The sequence below is a fragment of the Vidua chalybeata genome, chromosome 14 (assembly GCF_026979565.1).
Source record: "Vidua chalybeata isolate OUT-0048 chromosome 14, bVidCha1 merged haplotype, whole genome shotgun sequence".
NCBI lineage: Eukaryota > Metazoa > Chordata > Aves > Passeriformes > Viduidae > Vidua > Vidua chalybeata.
This window is the reverse complement of record NC_071543.1, coordinates 3,860,541-3,887,554: the sequence shown is the minus strand read 5'-3', so window position 1 is coordinate 3,887,554 and position 27,014 is coordinate 3,860,541. Positions and strand designations below refer to the sequence as shown.

Here is a 27,014-nt window from a genome sequence, read left to right as displayed (position 1 = left end):
CCCCAGTCAGTCCCGGCCGGTAGCAGAGCGGCGAGGATGCGGGGATGGGGGATGCGGGCGCAGGGGATGCGGGGACGGCGGGGGCTGGTCGGATGGAGGCGGAGGGAGGCGGGAGAAAGGCGGTCCTGGGGACAGCGGGGGACGGCCCTTGCCGCCTTCCCGGTCATAAAACGGCGGAGCCAGGGTTGGGCGGGCAGAGAGGAGCGGCGGGAGCGGCGCGGCCGGAGCAGCACGCCGGGGAGCGCAGCGGAGCGGCCGGGCCGCCCTGCCGAGGTAACGGGGGCGGCGGGGTCGGGGTCCCCCGGCCGGGGAGCGCTGGGACGGCTGCAGGGCTGAGCCAGGCTGTCCCCGCCGCTGTCCCCGCTCAGGTCCCCGCCGCTGTCACCGCCGCTGTCCCCGCCGGGTCCGCGCCTGGGGCGGGCAGAGGGGACAGCGGGGCCGCTCTGCCAGTCCCCCCCGAGCCCCCAGCCCACCATGGGCAGGCCCCCCAACCTGACAAAGGGATGCGAGCTCCGGGCACGGGCGGCTCCTGCCCGCTGGGCCGTGCCGTGGGCATGGAATCGCCAGGAAAAGGGACCCAGAGCCACTGTGGGAGGGGACCGGGAAGCCGGGAGCGCGCTGATCCTCTTTCCATCCTTCCGTCTCTTCCTTGCCCAAGTAACTCCTTGTTCAAAGACGGTTCTCCCTGTGAGACGGGAGGAGGACTGTGGCCGTGAAACGCTGGCTGAGCTCTGCCCCCGTGCCCGAAAGTGCCCACAGAGTTCCATCTTTGTCCTTTAGTTGCTCCGAAATTTGTGTTGGGATTCTTTGGAGCAGCTCCTGGCAGTCTTTGCGGCAGGACATGGGGATGGGGAGAGCCCTTGGGCTGATCCTTGGGTGTGGGACCAGTCCTGGGGGATCCCAACCTCCGAGCAGACCCAGGGCAGCACTGAGATCACCCAGGGAGGGGGCAGAGCTGGAGGTCAGCCCAGGGAACCCCTTCTCTCCATGGTCTCCCAAATACCTGCACAGAGCACGGCATGGATCCAGGCTCTGGCTGCTGAGCCAGGTTTATGTAAGCTGCTGATTTGCAGTGTCAAGAGACATCCAAGAACTGGCTTGCCTTTGGAAAATGTATAAATCCGTGGCATCTGCCACAGAACAATTGCTGTAGCAGCAGCCCAGGATTTGTCTTGGTCCCAGCCCCTTGGAGAGGTTCTGCTGTCTTCCAGCTTGGCTGCAAGTCCGTGTTGAGCACTTTCCACGAACAAGGACAGAGTGGGAGTGCCAAAAGGCTCTGTCCCTCTATCCTTCAGGGAGCTGGTGCCGCTTTTCCCCAGCCCCGGGGTTCTCCTTGTGTGGCACGACAACCCCTCCAGCCCCAGCTCAGCGGGGCCCCTGCACCGGGAACTCCTCCCTCGGCAGCTGCTCCTGCCCGCAGGATGCGGGGCTGGCAGGTCCCCAGGGTGTGACAGCCCTGCCTTTCCTGTTGTTGACAGCAGCTCCACGTCCCTGCACCTTCCTGGGCAGAAGGGCCGAGCCCCTCTGCTGCCTGGAGAGCTCAGGTGGAGATGGCACGGTCAGACTACAGGCAGTGTGCCACGGTAGGGGAGGTGGCTTTGGATAATGCTGCTTGTTCCAAGAGCCAGGGACTGGGGAAGAGAGATGACTTCCAGACTCCTGGAGAGACAAGGATCTGGTCCTGCCCTGCCTGCTGATCCAAAGCAGGCATTTAGTGGTGGCTTGGCAGTGCTGGGTTGGACTCCATGATCTTAGAGAGCTTTTCCAATCGAAACAATTCTATGATTCCATGTGTGATCTGGCTTGGGATCATTTCCAATCACCTGGGATTGGGGCGATGGCTTGGGGCCCCTTGGGATGCCCTGCAGTCAGTTGGGATCAGGGCAATGGGCTGTGTTTTCCGGCAGTTCTAACACGGTTTTGACCCATTTGTGCTGCAGGTGGGAGCAGCAGGAGCTCACCATGGCCCTGGCAGACCCCGTGAGCTGTGCCAAAGGCAGTGAGGACAGCAACCCCTTCCCTGACATCATCGAGCTGAATGTGGGGGGACAGGTGTACATCACCCGGCACCCCACGCTGGTCAGCGTGCCTGGCTCACTGCTCTGGGAGATGTTCACCCAGAAGAACGCCCGCTCGCTGGCCCGTGACAGCAAGGGCCGCTTCTTCGTGGACCGGGACGGGTTCCTGTTCCGCTACATCCTGGATTACATGAGGGACCAGCAGCTGGTGCTGCCCGAGCACTTCCCAGAGCGCGGCCGGCTGCAGCGCGAGGCCGAGTACTTCATGCTGCCGGAGCTGGTGAAGCTGCTGGTGCCCAAGCTCAGCGAGCAGAACTCCCTGGGGGATGATCCCTGCCAGAGCGACCCCGAGGAACTGTCCCCCGGCGCGGACACCGCGCGCGGCCTGAGCTCGGCCGCCACCGCACTGCCCAGAGCCGTGTCCGGTGCTGCCGGCTCCGAGGGCCGCAGGGCAGGGTTCATCACCATCGGCTACCGTGGCTCCTACACGCTGGGCAGGGACAGCCAGACGGATGCCAAGTTCCGCAGGGTGGCCCGGATCATGGTGTGCGGCAAGACCTCGCTGGCCAAGGAGGTCTTTGGGGACACCTTGAACGAGAGCAGGGACCCCGACAGGCCCCCGGAGAGGTACACGTCCAGGTACTACCTCAAATTCACCTTCCTGGAGCAAGCCTTTGACAAATTGGCCGATGCCGGCTTCCACATGGTGGCCTGCAACTCCACGGGCACCTGTGCCTTTGCCCACGAGCAGACGGACGACAGGATCTGGACCTCTTACACCGAATATGTTTTCTATCGTGAGTGACACACAACCAAACCTCCGCCAACCAACCACTGACCATCCCTTTCCCATCCCTTGCTGGCTGTGGCCTAGAAGGTAGAGATCCATCCCTGAATCCTGGTGTCCTCCCTCTGCCTCCTTTTCAGTTGGTTCTTGGGTTTTTTCCTTCCTCGTTGCTCCAAGTTGAATCCTGCCCAGCTCTTCCTTGTAGCAGCTGCTGACCACCAACCTTCCTCCCTCTCTGTGACTTCTGCAGTCACTCCCAACCCTCTCTGGATACGTGGACTCGGACACTGCTGTGGACGTGGGTTGGGTGGGACACACTGGACACTGCATTGGGCTGGCATTCCTGCAGCTGGATGGGCTTGGACACTGGACTGGGCTCTCTGTCCCATGCAGCTCCACGGGATCCTGCTGCACACACTGGGACCTGCCAAGGGGGTTCGGAGGGGAATCGTTGGGATAAAGACATGGGAAAGGTGGGAAGCAGAGGCAGGGAGGGGGTGGGGGTTGGGAAGTGGCAGCCTGGCAGCACAGCTGGATTGGCAGGAGCTCTGTAAGCAGCTTAGCCTGAGACTGGCAGCGCTTGGCAGGGGAGAGGCTCCCCCTGTGCTTGCAGCTCTGAGCTGAGACATCACCGCGGATCTGGGATGCTTCGGGCGGGATTTTGGGGAGGGTGGGAGGGGCAGATGTTCTGTGAGGGAGGTGGGGGGGAGCAGGGAAGGCTCGATGTTCTCGGGGGTGTAAAATGCTTATACAGCTCTCCAGCTCCTTGGAGCCTTGTCAGACAAAAAGTCCCTTCATTTTTTTTCTTGGGAGCACAATGGGAATCACAGGGATGATGGAAATCATGGTTGGAATGCTCCAGTGGTGTTCAGGCCACAACTTCACCCAGCAAAGGGAATTTTGGCCATTTTGGTGATCTCCCATGAGGTGTCTCCAATCTCAGCTCTCCAGGCCCTCCTGGAGAGAGGGAGCTCCTCCAGAGATGGAGCTGCTGCTGCTCTCCCCCACTGGGTGATGCAGAATAAAGGGACAGCCTGGGGTGGCCCTGTGTCCACGTGTCCAGCTGGCACAGGACAGGGGAAGTTTGCTGAGGGGGCTCCAAGAGGAGATGGAAGGAAGGAACACAAAGTTATCGGAGCCTCTGCTCTGTCCCTGCTGGGCAGGATCACAGGGCAGCACATCCCCAAGCCCAGCGCTGGGTGATGCCCAGCCCCAGCTCTGGCACATGGCCTCAGCCTGCAGGGGAGGTGAGCCTGATGTCCCTGATGTCCCTGTCTGCTGCCTCTGCCTGTCCCCTGGTTCTCTGCCACCCATTCCTGGCACCCACCACCCATTCCTGACATCCAACATCCACCCAAGGCACCCACCCTCCATCCCTGCTCCTCCACCCTTCATCCCTGCTCCCACCACCCATCCCTGCTCCTCCACCCTCCATCCCTGCTCCTCCACCACCCATCCCTGCTCCTCCACCCTCCATCCCTGCTCCTCCATCCTCCATCCCTGCTCCCACCACCCATCCCTGCTCCTGTGAAGCTCCTGGAGCAGGAACTTCAGGATCTCCTCCCTGGCTGGACAGCTTCCAAGGGGCCGTTCCTGCTTGTCATTCATGTGGGACGAAGGTTTGCAGCTCCTTCCTGGAGAGGAGGGAAAAGTTTCAGACCAGGTTCTCCCTCTCTCCTGAAGAAGGGGAAGGCAAAAACGGTATTTTGACATTGTTCACGGTCCTGTTCCTCATTCCAACAATCTCTGGAAGAGGAAATGACAACAGGCTTTAAAAAAGACAATAAAAAGGAACTTGAGCTCTGTGTGCACACAAAGAAAACCTTTCAATAAAGGGGGAGGGGATCTGCATTCCATATTTGCTTTATCTTTCTGAACTCAAGGTTTTCCTAAGTAGGATTGGGAAAAGAAATTGCTGCCTTGTGGAAAATGGGGCTCTTTTGATGTTTATCCCCACTGGAACTGGGCTGAAAAATTGATCTCTTGGGAGGAGAAATTTTTGCCTGAGGGAGAAACCAGAATGGCAGAGTCACCATTCCAGGGGTTTTGATGTGGTAGGTTCTGGGATCAGGGCTGACCCCCACAGGAAACACGAGCAGGAGTTATTCCTGAATCCTTCCAGAGCCCAATGGTTTTCCTGGAAACTGAGACTTCATGAAAAAATCCTTTTGTTGAGATCCATCTCCACAAAAATGCACCTGATTTGAGGTTGTTTCTTTTCCTTGCATGCATTTATTTATAGGAAAAGTGTTCTTGTCATGGGAGGAGAACCTGGCTCATTTGATCCCCAGGAAAGATCTTGGATCAAATAGATCAAATTTGCTGGAAAATGGTGGCATGGAAAAGCATCTCAGGGAGGTCTCCTCCTCTGAACAATGCTGGGAAGAACCCAGCAGGGAATGGCTCTGAACAATGCTGGGAAGAACCAGGCAGGGAATGGCTGGAGTGAGCTGGGAGCTCTCAGGACCTCAGGGAGACAGTGGAGAACAAATTCCCTGATGCTGCCTGGTTTTCCTGGGAATATTCCCATATTTCTGTGATTCCCAGAGCCTGAGCTCCTGCTGGGCCATCCCTTGGGCTTGTCCAAATTGCCCGAAGCTGCTCTGCTTCTTCTGTCCTTGTGCTACCCCCAGCACCTCCCACCCCCAGGCTGTCCCTAGGGAAACTCCAGCCTTGTCCAGTTCCTTCCCTGCTGGATTTGGACTTGGAGGTGGTTTTTCCTTCCCACCAAGAGGACAGGATCCTGCTCCTCAGCTTTCTGCCAGTGCAAGCTGGCTTAAGCCAAGCTCCAGGTGCTGCTGGAGGTGCCGTGGCAGCATCCCGCTCTTTTCCAGGAGTTCCATCCTGAGATCCTCCTCACCCACTGCATTTCCAGGGCTGGGGAGAGGTTTGGGATGTCCCAGCTCATCCCTGGGAATGCTGGCAGCCCAAGGGTGGGCACGTGGGCAGAGCACACCTGGAGCAGGGGTGGCTGGCACGTGCCAGGGGGGATTATCCACCTTGTCTGGGAAAACAGGGGCTGGGAGGGATTCCTGGGATTATTGAAATCTGCCCTGCACTGAGGACTCAGCAGCTTTTCTCATCCTGCTGGGAACAAGAGCTGAGAGCTGGGATGGGTTTGGGATGGGTTTTAAGGCAATGAGGTCCCACGGGGTGTCCAGGCAGCAGATCCCTGTGGGTCCCTGGGGAAGGCGCCTGCCCTCACCGCAGAGCTCAGCACACACCAAGGAACGTTCCCCTAAAGAGCTCCCGGCTTCCCAAGGGTGCTTCCCTCCACGAGGGAGCAAAACCCAGCCTCTCATTTCGAGATTCCTGGAAAATCCTCCATCCCAAAATAAAACCCTGGTGGGAGGGAGGCAGAACAGGAGCTGGGGCTGGCTCTGCCTTCCCAGGCAGGCACCTGCCCACAAATTGCCGGTTGCTCCTCACAAAAACTGAGCTTAAGGAAAAGCCAAATCCCATCTTTCTCCATCGGGCACTTCTGCCACCGCTGGAGAACATCTTGGAAGCACTTTGTGTCCTGGGCCTGGCTCCAGCCCCTCTCCAGGGGCACCCTTTGGAGGCAGAGGAGTCCCAAAGCTGAGCTCTCCCCATCCTTGTGGAGCATCTTGATCCCATGGGATGGGGAAGAGGGCAAGGAGGCTCTTCTGGGGGTTAGAGGGGGACACAAAAATCCCATTCCCAGTCCTGAAATCCCATCCTGCCACAAAAAATCCAAGGGATTTGATGGAATGTTGAGATAGAAAGGATTTGGTGATGGAGGAGCACAGAGCGGGGAGAAGCAGCTGGAAGTTGGAACCAACCTCTCAAATAGCCAGGGAATGGTTTGCCTTGGAAAGGACCTTAAAGCTCATCCAGTCCAGTCCCACCCCCTGCCAGAAACAGGGACCACTTCCACCATCCCAAGCTGCTCCAAGCTCCCTCCAACCTGACCAAAATCTTATTTATTTTAAAAACAAACCCCCAAAAACTCCCTTTAACAACATGGGCATCCAGCACTGGGAAAAACCACCGGAGAGCGGGGGGATTTCCCAATTCCTGGTGCAGAAACTGCAGCCTGGATGCTTTGTTTAGGAGGAGTTTAACAAAAAAAAAAGGGTTTAGGCTCAGTTTAGCAGCTGCAGCTGCTGTGTTCTGACCACAGAGAGACCTCTGGGCTTCCTTCCCAGGGCTGTGGGGAGCAGGAGGGGGAAGGCAGAGGAGTGTCCGAGTCTCTTGGAAGTTTTGGGAGCTGTTGGATGTGCTGGATTCTGGTGAGTGCCGGAGAATTTGCCAAATAAATCTCGTTCAACCTGCGCTGACATTTTGTGCTGAGCTTAAGCAGGCTGGACTTGGAGATGTTCAGGTGGTTTCCTTCAAAGGCTCTGGCAGTCCAAAATGTTTTCCTTCATTGCAGGTGATGGATGGCTGGGAATTTTCCCCTCCTGCTCCAGGAGAGCTGGGCAGGATCTGAGGGAAAGATGTTCCTGCAAATAACCTAAACCAGATTCCAGCTGAATCACTTTGGAGCCAAAGCACAACCCCTGCATCCCAAATGTTTGCTGTCCCTCCTTTCTCTTCTCCAGGATAAATCCTGGTGGGATAAAACCACCAGCATGCAGAGCCACCAGCATCCTAAGGGATGAATCCTTCCTTCACCCCCACACCCCTAAAAACTCCCATCAGGGATGAATTTAAGGTTCCTTCCCACCCAAACCAGTCTGGGATTCTGGGATCTGGAATTTTGAAGGGAGATGGAGCCTGGCCTTGTCATGGTCCTGTGCCATCATTCCAAGGAGCCCTGTGGGAAGCAGGCAGGAGGAGCAGCCTGTTCCCTGGCATGAAATCCCTGGAATGTTCCTCCCAGGGAACAACAGCCCCTTCCCACCAGGAGCAGGCATGAGGGGCTGCAGATTTTGGGGCCATTTCACAAGGAAAGCTGCCTGAAAAAAATCAGATTTTTCCCTCAAAATTCAGCTTTTGAGTTCCCATCCAGTTAGAACCATGGAATATTCCAAATTGGAAAGGACCCACAGGGATCATCCAGTCCAACCCTTCAGGAATGGCCCCTACAGGGATCGAGGTTTGTTTGGCTTTGGTTTGGGGCCCTTTCTGGGACTAGGGAGGGCCCAGCCCCGAAAACCCAAACAAAGCCCAAATGTTTAAGGCTCAAAGATGGAAAGAATAAATAAAGGAAATTGAAAAAAAATCAAGTTTTCCTTAGGCCAGCCCTGTGCTGTGGGATTGGCCGGACAGGGAGTGTTTATTTGGATCAGATGAGGAGTGCACAGGAAGTTTTGGGGACCTGGAGAACCCAAAGGGACAACAAAACAACCTCAAACTGGGGCTTGTGCCTCTCCCAGCTTGCCCTGCCTCAGTTTCCCCAGGCACAGTGTGAGGAAATGAGTCCTTTGAGGTCGTTATTGGGTGTCCCAGAGAGCAGAGCTCTGCTGGGAGCCATGGAAAGGATATTCCAGGAGTTCTCTCCCCTCTGGGATGTGGGGAAATACTCACTCTGGTGAAGCACAGCCTGCCCACATCTGGACCCACAAGCACTGAGAGAACCATGGAATATTGTCCTGGAATCATGGAATGGTTTGGATTGGGAAGGACCTCAGAGCTGATCCAGTTCCATGGGCAGGGCCCCCTCCACTATCTCAGGTTGTTCCAAGCCCCACCCAACACTTCCCCGGCTCACTCCAGCTGTTTTTAACCGGGCAGGATAAACCAAACCCCGTGTTTCCCTGCTTGGCCCCACATGGGGATCAGCTCCTTAGAGCTGAGACTTCCAGCCAAAAAAAAAAAAATAGGATAAACCCAAATCCTTCCCCTCTCCGGCAGAACAAGGGATTAGAGCTCATTCGGGGCTGTCCCCTCTCCCTGAGTCACTCCCTGAGCACAGCCATTATTCCCATTACTCCCTAATTTGCTCTTAATGGACCGCTTTAATCAACTCCGAGGATTAAATGCCACTGAGGAGCCAGGGGAATGGCCTTTTCCAGCTGCAGGGATCCTGAGCCGGGATGGGTGCGGAGGGCAGGGTCTGAGGGTGAAGGAAAGGGATGACAGGGGATGGGGAGAGGGCACAAGTGACATTTCAGGAGCAGAGTCTGCATTTAACTGAGAAAAGAGAGAAGTAAACAGGAAATTGTTTTGCAACCTCCCTCCGCTAAAGTTTCCCCTGCTCCTCTCCGCTGCCACGGAGCCCAGGGGCCTCCCAGGAAAGAGTTTTTTCCATGGATCCCGGGATGCCTTGGCTCCCACGGGATCCCCTTGGCGTCTGGGGGATGCAGCAGCAAACCTGGCACCCTAAAAATGCCCATGTCCGGGGAGGGGAACCCGGCTGCTCACCCAGAGCCACCGCCGGCAGGAGCAGCCACGGGCTTCCATCACTCCAAGAGATCCCAGCAGGGATTTCGGAGTAGGCAGAGCCTCCCTGACTTTCGGGACTCCCGATTCTTCCTGCAGCTCTTGAACCCTTTAAATCCCCAGCTGCTTTCCCAGCTCCTCATCCCTGTCACTGTCACCACCTTCAGTCGCTTCAACGGAGCAGCTCCAAATCCGAGGGAAGAGAGGGCGCAGCCAACATTTTCCATTTTATTCCCAAATTATTATTGTCCTTTGCGTGCCTGGAGGGGATTTAACACAACCCCATTAACTCCGTGCCGCAGCCTTTGACTGGAATTTGGCTCCAGGGGAACTGAAATCCCCAGGTCCTGGTTTGGAAGGATTTCCGGTCTTCCCGAAGTCAGCAAAAGGGGCCGGGAAAGCACTTTCAGCAGGCTGGAAAGCGGAGCAGGCAGTGAGGGGCTGCGATAAGGTGCTGATGTTAAATATTCCTCCCAATTCCTGACATTTTGGACTGGTTTTAATCCCCCTCCAGCAAACCGCTGCCCCTGGAAAGCGCAGCTGCTTCCTTCCAATGGGATTCATTTGTATTTGGATGAGGAATGAGGTTTTGGCACCAGGGATCTCCACCGTGAGCGGTTCCTCTCCCTCCGGAGCTGAGGTCATCTAGCAGTGTCATGGTAATGAAGGACAAACTGTCCTGGCTGCTGTCACCGAGCCTTGGCAGGGGCCAGGAATCCTCCCCGTGTTCCCAGGTCTGTTCCTGGGTTTGTTCCCAGCTCTGTTCCCAGGTTTGTTCCCAGCTCTGTTCCCAGCTCTGTTCTCAGCTCTGTTCCCAGGTTTATTCCCAGGTTTGTTCCCGGGTTTGTTCCCAGCTTTGTTCCCAGCTCTGTTCTCAGCTCTGTTCCCAGGTTTGTTCCCGGGTTTGTTCCCAGGTTTGTTTTCAGGTCTAGCCCCAGCTCTGTTCCCACCTCTGCTCCCAGCTCTGTTCCCAGGTTTGCTCCCAGCTCTCTTCCCAGCTCTGTTTTGTTCCCAGCTCTGTTCCCAGGTTTGTTCCCAGGTTTGCTGGTGGATATCCCAGAGAGGCTGGTTCCTTCTGGGGGAGGAACCTTCCTCCATTCCCTCCTTCTCCCTCTGGGATCTGCCCCTTCCAGCTGGGGCTGATCCCACCTGCCCTGCTTGTGCTCCCACAGGATCCTGCAGCAGCAGCAGGCCTGGAATTATGGAATACTTTGGACTGGGAGAGACCTTAAAGCCCATCCCATTCCATGCCATGGCAGGGACACCTTCCACTGTCCTAGGCTGCTCCAAACCCCCTTGAACGTGGCCTTGGGCACTTCCAGGAATCCAGGGCCAGCCACAGCTGGTCTGGGAATTCTATCCCAGCACGTCCCCATCCTCCCAGCCAGGAATTCCTTCCTAGTATCCAATATCTGGAGCTCAGAGTGGTCACTGCGACCTCCCGTGCTCGTGGATGTCCCAGATGAGATCAGCAGCTCCGGGTACTCCAGATAATTAACTGGGTCTTGGATGAAAGCATTGGAGGGGGCTGGGAACAGCTGGAGCACCTTGGGTGTGCTCAGAGCAGCTCTTCCATGTTGACCCATGGAAGTTTCTTTTGGTTGGTTTATTTTGTTTGTTCTTTTTTCTCTTTTTGTCCCGAAGACCAAAATGAAATCAAACAAAAATCCCAAGCCATTATTTAAATAATAGGAGGAGCTTGGAGCCACTGATTGAAAGGGATTTAACTCCAACCTTAAAGCCCAGAGTGCTGCAATTTCCTGATTAATTCTTACACACACACAAAAAAAAAAAAAAAAAAAAAAAAAAAAAAAACCAACAAAAAAAACCACCAAGGATAAAACCCCTCCTGGCCCTGCTCTCCCTGGATCCTTCCCTTCCCCAGGTGAACATTCCCAGCTCTCTCCTGAGTCTCTGAAGTTGATTTAAACCCCACCAAGGTTTAGGAAACATCCAGGGGACATTCCCAAGGCACATTCCTGTGTCCTGTTGGTCATTCTATGCATCCCAATGGACGATTCACCATCATAGCTGATCCCAAGGTCCTTTCCCACCAACCTCCACCACCCCATGATTCCATTTCCTCCGTTTTCCTCTTGTCTGTTTCCCCTTTCCCCCTTTCCTGGGTAATAAAAGCCCTTCATCCCGAAATGGCCTCTTGGGAATGTGCCATTATTCCATTATTTATATGTTGGGAGCAAACTCTTGATTCCATCCCTTTTTTCTCTCCCTTAATAAGCTTTTAATCCATGCTGGAAGTTCAACAATCCCCCCTTGGCTCCAGAGTTTCCTTAAAAGCCTCTTGGATGGCCTTTATCCAAGAGTCCTCAGGAAAATGGAAAAACTGCTCTCCATTATCCACAAATTTGTAGACTGAACATAAAAGCAAAGGATTCCCACCCCCCCCCCCGCCATGTTTATTAGAAGGGTTTTCATTCTGCTTTTAATTATGGTTTCAGTTTAATTAATACACAGCCACAATTCCTAAATGGAATGTGCAAATGTGCTCAGGTAAACCTTTTATTCCATGTTAAAATGCACATTTGGTATTAATTATGACTGGTGCCAAACTGATCATTAATGAAGCTTTAGAGTTAATTAGAACCAGGTGCAAATTTCTCAGGAAGGGCTGGAAACAGTGCAGAAAATCCCTTTTTTGGTAAAAAATGTGTTTATTCCTTCAGCTCCCACATGGAATATCCCAGTTTCCCCCTTTCCAACAATATTTTGGTATTAAGGGTAATTTTCACCTCCCTCTCCAGGTTGTGTTAATGGGTTTCCAGGGAAAACTCCAACAGCAACCAGCTCCAGCCAGGCAGAGTTGCCTCATTCCAGCCTCCTTTGCTTCCAGCAAAAGCCATGGAATTCATAAAGCATTTGGGAATGACTCCAGACTTCCCCTCCTTCCCTGAGAGTGGAAAACTGGTTGTTGATCCCATTTCACAGCTGAGGATTTCCGGTATGGAGAGCAGGAAATATTCCTCAGGTTTCCAAGGAGCACGAGGGTGGCTCCTTCTCTTTTCCAGTGGAAAAAAACTTGGGCTGTTGCGATGCCCAGGCTTGATCTGATCCCAAATCCTAGGGAAGGGTATGCACCAGGACACTGCTTTGGCCCTGCTCCTACAGGACATCTGGGATCAAAATTCTCTTTCCAACAGCTCCCAGGTTTTGCTGATGCAGGGGCAACTCTTGCTAAAATTGGGATGGGGTTGAGCTGGAGAACTTTCCCATGGATTAAGGGGGAGTCAGGTTACTCCCAGCTTCCAAAAGGCAGGAAATATTGGGAGGAGCCCAGATATTTTGGAAAAGCACCATAAAACCTGGCTGGGCTCATGGCACATCCAAGGGGAAAATCCCAGGGAATTATTTTTCATGGGACACAACCACAGTGCTCGTTTTCCTTGCATCCCTCTCCAGCAGGGGTGTGGATGTGGAAGAGCAGAATTCCCTGATTTTGGAGCAGGACCCAGACCCACATGTGGGTGCGTAAGTGTGGAGGGAGATCACCAGAATTCCATGATCTTGGAGCATGGATCCAGATCCAAACCTTCTCCTTTGTTTCCAGGTCCTGTTGTGCGAGGCCAGCTCTCCAGGCAGCTCTCCAGGCACTGCAGCCTTCCAGGTAAATCCATGGAAAAGAATGTCCTGGGAAAAACCTGGGAGTGGGGGAAGGAAGAATCCCAAGCATTTGAGTTCCAGCAGTGGCTGTGATTCCCGAGGGTCCCAGCGCTTTGTGCTTCCATCCCTTCACCACATCCATGGAATGTCCCCAAAGCCATGGTGCTTGTTGGACAACATGGATTTGAGGCTGGAAGTGGAGTTGAGCCAACACTTTCCAGTGGTGGCTTTGAAATCTTCCCAAACCCTGGGAAGCACCAAGTGCCCACCTGAAGTCTGAAATAAAATGGGATAAATGCAGCTTTTCCAGCGGAGCAGAGCACGGACAGCCAGCACGTGGAAGGGGTTTTGTTCTCCCTGGGATGAGGGAAAACCAGGACAGAGCAGGGATTAACCCAAAATCCCAGAGAGACAACGGAAGGCACTGGAAGAGGAACAAAGTTCCACAAAGCTCCGCCAAAGTGTGCAAAGCCTCTGGAAGGAACAAACCTTCCCTCAGCTCCTGGCACTGCTCCAGCCTCCGCCTCCTCTTCCCAATCCTATTAGAATTAGAGGGACAGAGCTATAAGAGGAAAAGTCCATCCCCAGAGCAGCGCTGACAGCTTGGCCTTTAAATCTTTAATAATCACGGGCTGCAGGTCAGCACGTGGAAGTGGGAATGCAGAGCCCTGGAGCTCTGCTAGAATGTTTGGGAGCACCTGGAGAAGCTCAGCTGTGCAAATGAAATGATTGAAATGAATGAAATTCAGCACTGCTCTTATTCCACACAAAACCTTTGCCCTTCCACTTGTGTGCCAGGAATTCCATTCCAAGCCATGTCCCTGTGTCCTGTCTAGGTGTTGTTCTGCCCAAAAGGCTTTGGAATGCTCCACTGGAATGGAGCTCAGCTCAGATTCCCTCCTCCAGGACTTTGGAACTTAACTGCCTGCAAAACCAGCTGCTCTGGGATATTAATTGGAATTAGGAATGGAACATTTCCAGCTGCACTGGCAGTGACCACAGAGCCTCTGGATGAAGCTGGTGGTCCTGGGAAGCAGGATGCCTGGGAGGAGCCAGAAATTGTCTCAGGAACCACAATTAATGAGAGAAGCCATGGACACAGGGGATCCTGCTGCCATCTCCTGGAGGCTGCTCCTTCTTCTGGATCATATTGGATCCTGGAGGTCCAGCCCAGCCAGGCTGTCTCCTGCTATCCTGGTTTCTGGCAATCACTGAACACAGAATCCTGCTCAGCTGTGGGGGTTTGGGGAGCTGGAGCATCCCCTGCTTCCCATGGCCAGGTGGAGCAGGATTGCCTTTATCCCAAATCAAGGTGGCCTTGGCGAACGTCTTCATCCACCTCTGGAAGAGCAGGGTTAGGTGGGATATTGGGAAGCAATTCCTGGCTGGGAGGGAGGTGAGGCCCTGGCACAGGGTACCCAGAGCAACTGGGGCTGCCCCTGGATCCCTGGCAGTGTCCAAGGCCAAGCTGGACACTGGGACTTGGAGCAGCCTGGGACAGTGGAAGGCGTCCAGGGTGATCTTTCTGGGTGATGATTCCAAGATTTCCTGTCTGCCTGGTGGGAAGAGCTGTGGAACTGGAGCATTCGGGGGATTTACTGCTCTCTGTGCCAATGGGATGATCCCGCTCCAACGCTCAGTCATGGAGAGGCAAATCCCTTGGATGGGGTAGGAACTGCAGCTGGATCCAAGGCTCATCTGGGCTGTGTGGCAAATGGAAGTGTCTGTGTGGAAATGTCAGGGAAGAAAACGATGGAAAGCTGAAGCACTAATCCCAGTGTAGGATAAACACTTTGTATTCCTCCCTGTCTGTAAATCCATGGAAATGAGGCAATGTATGGAAAGGCAGGGATAGAAAGGTATAGGAAAAAGGCAGGAGAGTGGGACCAAAGTAAGGAACAGCAGTTCCTGGTGGAAAATGTGGGATATGGTTACAGGCACTGCCCAAAGCTCAGGGATCACCCCAAGAAGGGTTTGGGAGGCACTGGGAGTTTTCCTGATCATTCCTCACCCAGGGAACCCAGCGTGGCGCTCTGGGAGGTGCTTTGGATTCTATTCCCATCCACCACTCTTCCCACATTCCCTGTGCATCATTTCCCTTCTAAGATTTTCTCCTTTGGGCGTTGATTTTTAGGAAGCTCCTGGCTCAGCCTTCCCGTTCCTGAGCCTTCAGAACCAGAGCAGAGCCCCAAAAAACCCATGTCCTCCTCCGAGCCCATCCTGGACCTCAAGGGAGACACGGCAGAAGCACTTCCAGGTGAGAACCAGCACTTCCAGGTAGGGATCGGCACTTCCAGGTGGGAACCAACAATTCCAGGTGAGGATCAGCAATTCCAGGTAGGGATCATCAATTCCAGGTTGGATGCAGCTCAGGCTCACCAGGAGATGCTCCACTTGGAAGAATTCTTGGCAAAGCTTTGCCATCCACACTACGGATCACTAATCCAAATAAATAGGCAGGTCTTAGAATCATGGAATGATTTATGTGGGAAAAGACCCCTAAGACCATAGCCCAGCCATTCGCAAGTGTGGCAATACCCGATATCCCCAAATGCCACATCCACAGGGATTTTAAATCCCTCCAGCAATGAGGAGTCCACCCCTGCCCTGGGCAGCTGTGCCAGGCCTGAAAAAACTTTTTGGGGAATAAAGGGTTATCCAAATGGATGGGCTTGGCAAGGAGGGAAAGCTGCTTTTGCTCCACGTGGTCCCAAGCCCTCCACCCCAGCCAGATGTTGTGTGATGTAAAGCAGGGTGGCTCCGTTGGCTCCCATCAGCCCAGGCTTCTGTGACGCCACCGGAATTTGACCTCTGGTGTCTGAATCCGTCATAATTCCCACCCCGGCCATAAAGCTGGAGTGGCTGTTCTGGAAAAGCGAGGGGGAGCCACGCAAAGCCCTGCTCTGGGACAGCTGCTGTGCTTCAGTCCCCCTCAGCTGGCTGCACTTCCAGAGGATCCCCACAGCTCCTCCTGCTCATCCCATCCATGTTATCCCAAAGGATTTGGCAAGGAAGTGCAGCATCCCAGCTCTGGGAAAAGCAAAACTTCTGACCATGGAGAGAAGGCAACGAGAGTTGGGAGACCTTTGGAGAGGGGATTGGGAGACCCTTGGAGAGGGAATTTGGGAGACCTTTGGAGATGGGATTTGTTGTTCTTTTCTCTGTTTTCCTGGGAATGCCAGAACTGGAGCAGATTAGAGCAGATGTTAAATTAATCAGTGACAGGGAATATCCACTGCTAAATGTGTCTAATTTTTATATATGGATAAAAAATAAGCAGAAAAAAAAAATTGGACTGCACAGATCCACAAGAAACAGCCTAAAACCGACAACAGAGCTAAAAAAAAAAGAAAAAAAAAAAAAAAAAAAGGGAATGTTTTGGAAACAAGAACAGCTGTACGGGGGATGGATTGAATTGCAGGAATCAACTGTGATGAAGGCAGCCAAAATTCCAGCCCCAAACACTGCTCCCTTCACTCAGCTCTTGGGCGTGGGCCCTGCCAGCTCCAGGGAGGGCAGGAAATCAGGAGAATCAGGAGGAATTGGAGATGAAAGGCGCCGTGGGATGAACGGGAACAGTAATTAGGTGCTGATGGATATCGGCTCGCTCAGGGGGTGGAGAGGCCAGGGCTGATTTGGATCCCGGCGAGAGCTGGCCGGGACTTAAAGGTACAAAAACCTTGGATGGGTTTGTTCCAGCTCCAAGGGATTGAAGTCCTGGATAACAAAAGGTGGCTGGAGTTAGATCTCCATCTGTCAGTCCTGACAGACACGCGGATTTAAAGGCTAAATGGGTTGGAATTGTGCAGCATCCCATGCTCAGGAGTCCTGGTACAGAATCCCAGACTGGCTTGGGTTGGAAGGGATTTTAAAGGTCACCTAATCCCCCCCTGCCATGGGCAGGGACATCATCCACTGTCCCAGGGTGCTCCAGGCCCCGTCCAGGCTGGCCTGGGACACTTCCAGGGATGAGGCAATCCAGCCCTGGATCCCAGGCTGGAGGCATTCCCGCATTCCAGCCATTCCTGCAGCCTGTGGACATCCACAAGCACTCAGCAAACACTGATTTAATTTAGATGAAGGATCTCCAGGGCATTTCCTGCAATTGCATTATCCCTACATGGACTGAGATCCTGCAGTCGAACATCCTTATAAAACTGGCACACATTCCCAGAGCAGCTGGGGCTGCCCCTGGATCCCTGGAAGTGTCCCAGGCCAGGTTGGATGGGGCTTGGAGCACCCTGGGACAGTGGAAGGTGTCCCTGCCATGGCAGGGGTGGAACGGGATGAGCTTTAAGGTCAGTCCCAACCCAAATCATTCCAGGACTCCAAGATTCCTACAGAAGATGGATTTGTGAGCTCTATTCCCACCGGGTGATGTTTGTGAGCACATCTCCATAATTTATGCAATTCCCAATCTTATTCTCACAGAGAGCCTGGGAGGAACAGGGGAGCAGAGCTCCTGCCCACCATGGGACACTCCAGGGAGTGGACAACCCCTGGAACACACGGAACTGACGCCAGCAGGTACCAGTGTCCAGCTCTTTTCCAGCCCAGGAACCTCCCCTCCAAGGACCCTCAGCCCTTAGAAAAATCCCTGAAATCCCTGACCCCACCATGCCTCCTCCTGGCAGCACCTATGTGACAGAGGAAAATCTGGATTACTTTCCCAGGGCTCCAAGGTTTTTCAGGAGGTGCCTTTTTGCTGTTTGGATTTTTTTTTTCCCCCCAGCTTCTTGTTGAGCTTTTCCATCAGCAGGAATGGATTATAAAAGGAGAATCAAGGGAGAGTCGAGCTGGGTTTTCTGCCACCTGTGTCATGAGTTTGGGGATCCAACAACTCTCTGCACCTGAGCTTGGTGCCCCCTGCCAAGGGATCAGGATTCCCTGGCGATCCAGCTGGCACCACTGGCACTGCCAGGACCTGTGCCAGGGCCTGGGTACCAGAGCACATTGGCCCAGGGAAGTTCCCAGTGCTGTTCCCAGCTGGATTAATCCCATAAAACAGAACAATTCGTGCAGAGTCAAATCCTGAGATTGACAGGATCCAGTAGCTGGCACGGGAGCAGCTGGTTTGGATTGGGCACTGGGATGTTGAGGATACACCCTGGGGATGCACCCTGGTACCCCCTTCCCACGCTTCCCAAACCCAACATGCTCTTCCAGCTCGTTTGGAAACTTTTATCCATCTTTTTTTTTTTTTTTTTTTCCCCCACATCGCCCAAGTTTAAGAGCCTGGAAGGAATTTTAATCTCCCTCATTTGGGATCACCCAGGAATGTTCTATTCCCCCCATCCATGACCTTCCAACATCCCTGGGGATGGAAGCAGCATGGGAGAGCAGCAAGTGCAGCGCTGTGAGCCTGGGCCCGAGCTCCCGTCCCTGCCACAGCCTCTGGAATAACAAAGCGCTGTCCCGGAGCCGCGCGGTGGGGACAGTGTATGCTTCCCACAAAACCGCCGCCAAGAGCCGGTAATTGCCCCCAGCAGGATTCCAGCGGCTCCGCGGGGCTGCTCGGAAGTGTCGCTGCTGAATTTAATTGGAGCTCTAAAGCACAAGTGGCACCGGGGAAGGAAAATCTGTGGGAGAAAAGATCAGACAAATCAGCCAGGCTGATCCCTTTTCCCGGAGCAGCAGCTGGGATTGTGGGGTGTCCTTGGACCTTCCGAGGGTCACACCCCCTTAATGCCAGATGGGCTCAAATGGGAGGAAGGACAAACCTGAGGAAGAAAACGGGATGTCCAAAGAACAGGAAAGAGGAGGCCACGGAGCTGCTCCAGGGCTGGAGCCGGGCTGGGAGAGCTGGGGGTGCTCACCTGGAGAGGAGAAGGCTCCAGGGAGAGCTCAGAGCCCCTGCCAGGGTCTGAGGGGCTCCAGGAGAGCTGGAGAGGGACTGGGGACAGGGCATGGAAGGACAGGACACAGGGAATGGCTCCTACTGCCAGAGGGCAGGGATGGATGGGATCTTGGGAATTAGGAATTATTCCCTGGGAAGGTGGGCAGGCCCTGGCACAGGGTGCCCAGAGCAGCTGTGGCTGCCCTTGGATCCCTGGCAGTGCCCAAGGCCAGGTTGGACAGGGCTTGGAGCAGCCTGGGACAGTGAAAGGTGTCCCTGCCATGGCAGGGGTGGCACTAGAGGGGCTTTGAGGTCCCCTCCCACCCAAACCATTCCAGGATTCTGAGATTCGGAGCAGGGAAATTGTAGGGATGTGAGTTTGCAGCCTGGCACCAGCCCTGCCAGACCACCCAAAGGACATCACGGTGGTGGGATAGGAGGAATATTCAGGAGCCATTCCCTGGAAACCTGGATTTGCTCTCAGCCTGGTGACCTGAACAGTGCCTCAGATGGGAATAATGGGATGTAAAATTGAAAACTTTGGAAAATAAATGTTATCCTGAAGCAGCCACAGTCATGGGATGCTCTGGGAGCTGAGATGCTGGAGAAGAACTGAAGGATTTGAATTCATTTCCCAGCTCAGCCGGAGGCTCCTCCTGGGAATTTGGGTGCTTAAATTCCCCAGCCTCAGCTCCACATTTCCCAAAAGCAGCTCCCAGGTTCACAGATAAGATGATTAAAGCAGCTTTGAGGCTTCATCCCATCACTCAAAGAATTTGGGGTAAAGATTCATTCCTGTAACTTCCCAGAGAGATTTGCCAAAGAAAATCTATCCTTCAAGGGTTCTGCTCGCTGATGGATGACATTCCTGCTTCCCACCTCCAGCAACTGCCAAGCTGGAGCTGCTCAGCAAATGTCAAAATGGGAAAAAAAAATAAGAGGAAGGAAAAGGGGGGAAAAAATCCGACTCTATCCTTACAGAAGTTTTCAAGGAAAAAGAAGATCCCCCTTGACATTTTTTGCTCCTGTGCAGGGGGCAAAGTGGAGGGTGGGGGCTTTTAAATAGGAATAGCTAGTTCCTTGTTTTGTATCTCTGCCACCAGGTGTATTTTTAAAAGAATTCCCAGCAGGTCTCTCATGTCCCTCATGTCCCACTCCTCTGCTTTCCTTCCCAGCCCTCGAGGATGCTGCAGAGCCGAGGCAGAGCCCTGGGACAAGGCAGGAGCTGGCTGACCCCAGGAATGCTGCCCGACCCCCCGGCCCCGAGGAGCCCATCCCCGGTAGGGATGCTCAGCCAGCGGTGAAGGACCCCAGCCCCACCAACTCCCCGCCGTGGCCAGAAGCTCCTGAGGAATGCCCAGCCCGGCCCAGCACCCTGGACTTGTGCAGCTCCCTGAGGAAGCAGCAGTGGGGCACTGACCAGGCAGCGGTCAAGGAGAACGGTGTGGAGGCCACTCCGGCAACAGGCACGGCCACGGCCAGCAGCGAGGAGCGCCGGGCCCTGCAGTCAGAGCTGGGCAAGTGCATAGAGGAATTCCGCAGGATCCGGATCCCGGCCGCCTTTCCCAACAAAAAGCGGCAGTGGCAGAGCGAGCTGCTGAGGAAGTACCAGCTCTGAGAGCAGATCCCAGCTCCCACTCCAGGGAAGGAGCTCTCCAGGCTGGGGGGGGCTGTTCCAGCAGTGGCATGGGTTGTCCACGCTCCCCAAACGAGGAGCAGAGGTGGTTCGTGAAGCCCACGCAGATGTTGGAAGGTTCACAAGTCTGTCCCCACCATGGTCATGGAGGGGATGTTCCACATCCTCAGTGGCACAGGCACAGCTGGAGCAGGTAGGACAAGGAAGGATGTCCAGGGTGTTGTTCAGGACCAGCAGAAATCCCCACATTTCTGAATTTCCCTGACATTTCAAACAATAAAATCGAGCTGGTGTCCAAAATGAGCTCCAGTCTCCTCATGGCTTCAGGGCAGATGTGGGAATTTGGCTCTTCAGAACCCTACAAGTGGCTGGGAGATGGAGTTCCCTGAGTTGCTTGGGCTTTGGGGCTGTGGAGGGAGGAGACCAGATCCACATTTTCATTCCTTTTATATGGAGCCAGGTCGGTAAACTGTTCAGGGAAGTGTTCAGGGAAGTGTTTGGTGAAATGTTTGGGGAACCTTTAAAGGAAATGTTTAGGGAAGTGTTCAGGGAAGTGCTCACAGGGACATGGAGAGCACTACAGTGGGAGATGACCCTGGGCAGAGCTGGCAGCCAGGAAAAGGCTCTAATCCCACATCATTCCCTGCACAGGATCCCAGATTCCTGGGAGACAGGCAGAGCTCAGGGAGCAGGGGAGGGGCTGAGCCAGAGCTGCAGTTGGAGCTGGAATCTGTCCATGGCTCTCTGGAGGCTCCTCAGCAGAACGAGCTGCAGAGACACTGCCTGTGCCAAAAGGAGCTGGCAAACATTCCCAGCTGGATCTGGCACCTGCAGGCAGCCCTGTTCTGCTCAGGATTTGGGAATTACAGCTTCTCCCACCCAAGGACATGCTCCAGGCTCTCCCTGCCTGCATCACCTCCAGCTGCAAGGGGCAGCTCTGCAGGAGCAAGCTGGATTTTGGGATGGAGAAGGAGGATGTTCCTGGCAGAAGGCTTTGGAATTCCTTCTGATTCCTTCCTGGATGCTGCCCATGGTGCCTGAGGGTGACAAACGCTGAACTCAAAAGCATTTTACCATCTGAGAGCTGCACACCCTCAAAAATTCAACAAAAATTAAAATTAAAATTAAAATAACAACTCCTTAACTGGGCACCAGCCAACACAACTGGCACTTGGAGAGGAGTTGTGGAATAGTTTGGAATCTTTCTTGGATGATCCTCTGCTCTCCAGAAGCAGCAGGATCCCCTAAGGCTGCCCCTCCTCAGGGCCCTGTGCCGGTTCAGACCCTGCAGGTGCTGCCAGAGGTACCTGGAATGGTCACACCCCCCACATCCAGGGCTCATTCCACAGGCAGGAGCAGCTGGGAAGTGACTCCTTCCTGTTTATCTTCAATATTTGTCCTGCTTCGCTCAGAACAGGGCTCAGCTCCCTCTGATTTGGGCAATTTATTGTCATTTATCTTCACATCCCAGGAAACTCCTCTTTTCCCAGTGCTCTCTTCCAAAGCCAAGAGGACACAGAGCCCCATTTGATCCCAGGCTTTGATCCTGGACATCAGGGAGAGGAATCCCGAGTTTAGCCTGGCTGCCCCTGAGCACAGCCCTAGGCAGGGGATTGGGAACCGGGAATTCCTGCTCTGGGTGATGCTGGACACACCGGCTGTCCTTTCCTCCTTCCCCGAAATTTCCCCTTGTTTCCCACTGCTGAAGGTTTGGGAGCAGCTCCTGACAGGTCCGTGCAGAGCTTCCTACCATGAATTTAGTCCTGGGAAGGGGCAGGAATTGGAGATCCCCAGGACACAGCTCCTTCCCAGGGGAATGAACCCCTCAGCTTCCCCCTGGATTGATTTCCCACAAATACCTCAGCTTTCCTGGAGCAGCAGGAATCCATTAATTACCCAGTGACAGTGTTCCCTTAATTGAATGTCATTACTCCTTAATTAATTAAACACCAATTAATTACCTGGAACATTGCATGGCACAGAGCAAATGCCATCAGCTGCTGCAGACAGAATAATTTAAACATGGCCCAAATAACAATGAGCAGGAATTGTCCAGCAAAGGAAACAAGAAGGATTTTATTTCCTTTGGGATTTGTGAGGGGAGAAAACCCTTCCAACCAAATCCCTGCAGGAAAGCTGGAGGGGTTTTGCTCTCCAAGCATAGCCTCAGCTGCTTCCCTCTGGCATCACCTGTGGATTCCAAGCTAAGATGTCCCAGCAGCTCAGAGCTGCTTTCACAGAATTCCACAAAGGAATTGGGATATTCCATGGGGAAAGAACCGGTTGCCTCACTTGGCTGTGAAGTATTTGGTGGAATTTTCATGCAGGAAAATGGAAAATGTTTTGTTTCTTCCTGATCTGAATGAATTTCAGGAGCAGATTTGAGCAGATTCCCAGTCTGCTGGTTTAGGAGAAATCCCCCCAAACCGCCACGGGCTGGATCCTCTGCTCCCTTTAGGAGCTCTGCTTTCCCAGCTGGAATAAAACCCAATTTTTCCTTCTTCTTGGGGCATTCTGGGACAAAACCTCCCTGCTATCAGCACATTTGCAGCCTCTCCGCTCATGGCAGCACGGGGACAAGGCCTGGGAGAGGGGACAGAACATCCCTGGAGTCTCGCAGCTCTTGGCCACAGCTGTTCCAAGGATCCTGGGAAGCGGGATGCTCCCGCCCAGCCCGGCAGGAGTTAAATCCTTCGGGATGCTCTGCCAACCAAGCGCGATAATAGCCGTGCTCAGAGAGCCCTAATGGCCGGGAGCGGGGATTGGAAATGGATTAGGTTTTATTTTAAACCGTCAGGAAAGGCTGGATAAGCTCCAGGGAGGGGAGACACTGCCACATGGAGTAGGAAAAGGAATTCTGATCTTCCCGAAAGATCCTCCTGGATAAATATTTGTTTCCAAACAGCTCCATCAGAGCCAAATGCCTGCATCTTATCTCTTATGTCTGTTTTAGGGCTGCCTGTGGATTCCTGTCCCTTCTCCAGGCTCCAGCAAGCTCTAGCTGCTAGCTGGAAAATCCATCCCTCGAAAGGAAAAGTTGGGGCTGGGGCTCGGGGAGAGCAATTTCGGGTTCACAGTGCTGTGTCCCACTCAGAATCTTCCTCGAGGATGTTTCTCCCTGGCTCCTGGAATCAGCCCAAGGCAGCAGGCTGGGAGGGGGATGGAGGTGAGAGAGGAAAAATTGGGTTTGTTTGGGTCCTTCTCTGCTCTGGAGCCAGGCTGGGAGAGCTGGGGGTGCTCACCTGGAGAGGAGAAGGCTCCAGGGAGAGCTCAGAGCCCCTGCCAGGGCCTGAGGGGCTCCAGGAGAGCTGGAGAGGGGCTTGGAGCAACCTGGGACAGTGGGAGGTGTCCCTGCCATGGCAGGGGTGGCCCTGGGTGAGCTTTGAGGTCCCTCCCAACCAAAACCATTCCAGGCTCCCTCTCCACGGTGCCACCTGAGCCACAGTCACAGCAGGGATGGTTTAGGAGGGAATCACTGGAATGTTCCAGCACCTGGGAACTGTTTATTCTCATGTCCCAGCAGAGAATGGGATCAGACTCATTCCTGGGGCAGCCAGGTGGAGAAAAGGATCCCTGCTCTGCTTTAACACATCTGGGGATTTCATTGATCCCAAGGTCCTCCCAGAGGGAATCTGCAGCCTGAGCTACAGCAAATAAAGCCATTTTAACTCTTCTGCAATTAGTTTGATTTTTGTCTCTTTTCCAATTGCTGCGAGATGGAGATCAGGGCCAATGGATTTTCTGGGAACTCTAAATCAGGGCAGAACTTTGTGTTAAAGGGAAAAGTCTGGATGTGATGCAGATGGGCAGGAAAAGGCTCTGAAGAGGTGAAGAAGAACCCAGTGAGCCCAAACTGGGCCATGGAAATGGACAGGGAACAGAAATTTCCCAAATATTCCCAAGTTTTCAGCAGCACCTGCAGACAGGAGGGGAAGCCCAGCAGGAGCAGGGTTCCTGTGGCTCCGGGCAGCTCTGGGAATGATGGATGGAGCTCATCAGGAAAGAGGGATTTGTTATCTGCATGGAAGGGACTGAATCACTTAATTCCTGCTTTATTATCACCCAGAAAATCCACTGGGACTTTGCCTACATAAGGAAAACTTATTATGGCTTATAATGAACCCCCATCAACTCCCTGTTAAAATCTGCAGGGAAATGAAACTGTTTTGGTAGCTTTTCCAAGGTTTTTTATTAGTGCTAAACAGCCCTGTTTTCCTGGGATTTGCCTCACCAGGCCAAGGCCAAAGCTTCCCTCTGCTTTTCCAGAGGGTTTCCTGCTCTTCCCTTATTCCTGCTCCTTGCTGTCCCCATTTCTCTGTGGGAAAGGCCTCACTGGGACACCAGCCTTGGAGCCCCATCCCAAAGTTTCCCGTGGCTGCTCCTCAGGAGTTTCTTTGCTGGAAAAATCCTTGCAGAGGAAAGAGCCATTGAGGAGGGACAGAGACCCCGGATCCTGGTTAGACCTGATTGTTTTCCTGCTTAATGCTGTGTAATTCTGCAGCAATTCCACATCTGCCGCAGGAAAAAAGCAGGAAAATCAGGATGAGGAGGCGCAGAGGGATCCGGCTGCCATTAAAATGCAGGAACAGCCCCACTGCAGAGTAATTAAATAACGCTTGCTCAGAAGTTGAGGAAGCATTTCTGGAGCAGCCATGGAAAACTTGCCAGGAAGTTTTCAGCACCAGAAATCAGCTCAGGGGGAAGCTCCTGAGGTAGAAACTCATCCCATGATGCAAAGAAATCAAAATCCAGGCAAAAGTGATAAAGAACTCTGTTTGGCAGGAAAACTGGGACCAGGAGTCTGGAGCAGCTCCCAAAAAAATCCCATCAAGCTCTGGATTATCCCTGAAACCACGGGACTCAAAGATGAAGAAAAGATGGAATTTCAGTCTCCTGGGAAATGAAAATAATTTTGTTGGGTTTGGTTTTGGGTTTTTTGTTTTTTGGTGGTTTTTTTTTTTTGTTGTTGTTGTTGTTTTGTTTGTTTGTTTGTTTGTTTTGTTTTTTGTTTTTTTTTTAAGATAAAATAGGAAATCTCTGAACATTTTGCAAAACCAACACTGCAGGAAAAATGTAGGAACAGGGACTGTCTGAGCTTGGGTCCTGAATGAGAAGCCCTGAGTGTGCCAGGGAAGGATCCAGAGCCAAGATCCTTTGGCTTTCCAGCGGGAAGCTGCCCTGGCAAGGGCACAGAGCAGATGGTGGGAGCAGGAACAAGAGAGGAGCCCCACAGAGAATCCTCTGGGCAGGAGGGAAAAGGCACAGAGGGGATTTTCAGGAGAAAAAAAGGTTGGGGTTTATTTCAGGAGTGACGCAGACTGAGACAAAACTGATTGGGATGGGGACAAAGCTGATATTCCAGAGATTGGGATGAACCTGGCAGATGGAATCACAGACTCCCAGCCCCAGGGGAGCACAGCTGAGATGCCTGGAGAGGATGGATTTGGGATTGGGGTGTCTGGAGATGTGTGGCAGCAATGGGGCCATGTGGGCCATGCCACCATTCAGGGTAGTGGGACAGAGCACAAGAATTTGGGGTGAAAGAGCCAAAAGTGTCACCACCAAAAGGTCTCTGGGAAGGGAAAGTCACGGCGTGGGAAGGACACAAGGAATTGCCAGAACGTTGAGCCCAGCTGGGAACTTTATCAGGAGAGATAAAATTCCTCTATTAAATCCATTATCAGCTCCTTAGGTGCCCTTCAGAGCAGACAAACCTCGAGGAACATTCATCATCCATGGAAAGCATTTCCTGCAAATATTGCAGAGCTCTGCAGTGCCTTGGGAGCTGCCCTGGTTTGTCACGCTGGGGACACTGGAAGGATCTGCAGGGGGCACTGGGAACATTTGGGCTCCAAAAGATGGGATCAATCTCCCCATGGGAAGAGGTGGGATATGATGGGGTCATGGAAAGGTTTGGGAGGTGCTTTAGAGCTCATCCCATCCCACCCCTGCCACGGCAGGGACACCTCCCACAGTCCCAGGCTACTCCAAGCCTCAGTGTCCAACCTGGCCTTGGGCACTGCCAGGGATCCAGGGGCAGCCACAGCTGCTCCGGGCACCCTGTGCCAGGGCCTGCCCACCCTCCCAGGGAACAATTCCTAATTCCCAAGATCCCATCCATCCCTGCCCTCTGGCAGTGGGAGCCATTCCCTGTGTCCTATCCCTCCATCCCCTGTGCCCAGTCCTTCTCCAGCTCTCCTGGAGCCCCTCAGGCCCTGCAAGGGGCTCTGAGGTGTCATGTGGAGACAGGACCAGAATGCTGGGATTGTTCAGCCTGGAGAAGAGAAGGATCCATGGACCTCCCTCTGCCACTGTGTCCCAGGAAAAACCCACCACAGCCAGGGAAAAACCTCCCATGGCTGCTGCTCTGCATCCTGCTTCCTAAGGAGTGCTTGAGCAGGGGAGAGGCTTTTCCTGGGTCATTTATTCCGTTGCTTTAGTCCAGGTGCTCCTGAAGGTACAAACAGGAGCAGAGTGCTCCTCCCACCCAACAGGGACGGGAGCTGATCCCACAGACAGGACAAAACCACCCTGAGCTCTTTGGCTGCTGCTTCCCAAACCTGTGCTCATATGGGAACCCTCCCCCTGTTCCAGAGGCTCGGGAAGAAAGTCCAGGACCTTTCCTGGCACTCCTGAGAGCTCCAGCAGGATCAGCTCCTGCCTGGGAGCACAGCGTGCCCTGTGCCAGGGATGTGTGAAATTCAATGAAATTAAACAGCTTTTCCTGGGAAAATCCATCCCTGGGGAGAAGCAGGGATTGCTGCCAGTGAC

At 53.7% G+C, this 27,014-nt stretch overlaps 1 protein-coding gene across 2 annotated transcripts; it reads left to right on the top strand.

The window, feature by feature from the left end:
* The first annotated feature begins 211 nt into the window (after positions 1-211).
* Positions 212-20,525, top strand: LOC128795202 (BTB/POZ domain-containing protein KCTD12-like). 2 transcript variants are annotated; one of them, XR_008433432.1, is made up of 6 exons: positions 212-273; positions 1,941-3,278; positions 12,719-12,775; positions 14,906-15,028; positions 17,203-17,298; positions 19,783-20,525. XR_008433432.1 is itself a non-coding variant. In XM_053955781.1 (2 exons), exon 2 carries the CDS (start codon positions 1,963-1,965, stop codon positions 2,821-2,823), a length of 861 nt encoding a protein of 286 aa, XP_053811756.1. In that variant the 5' UTR covers positions 212-273; positions 1,941-1,962; the 3' UTR covers positions 2,824-3,464. The 2 variants fall into 2 exon arrangements, 1 of the variants encoding a protein (XP_053811756.1); XM_053955781.1 differs by lacking the exons at positions 12,719-12,775; positions 14,906-15,028; positions 17,203-17,298; positions 19,783-20,525 and having other exon boundaries at positions 1,941-3,464.
* The last annotated feature ends 6,489 nt before the right edge of the window (positions 20,526-27,014 follow it).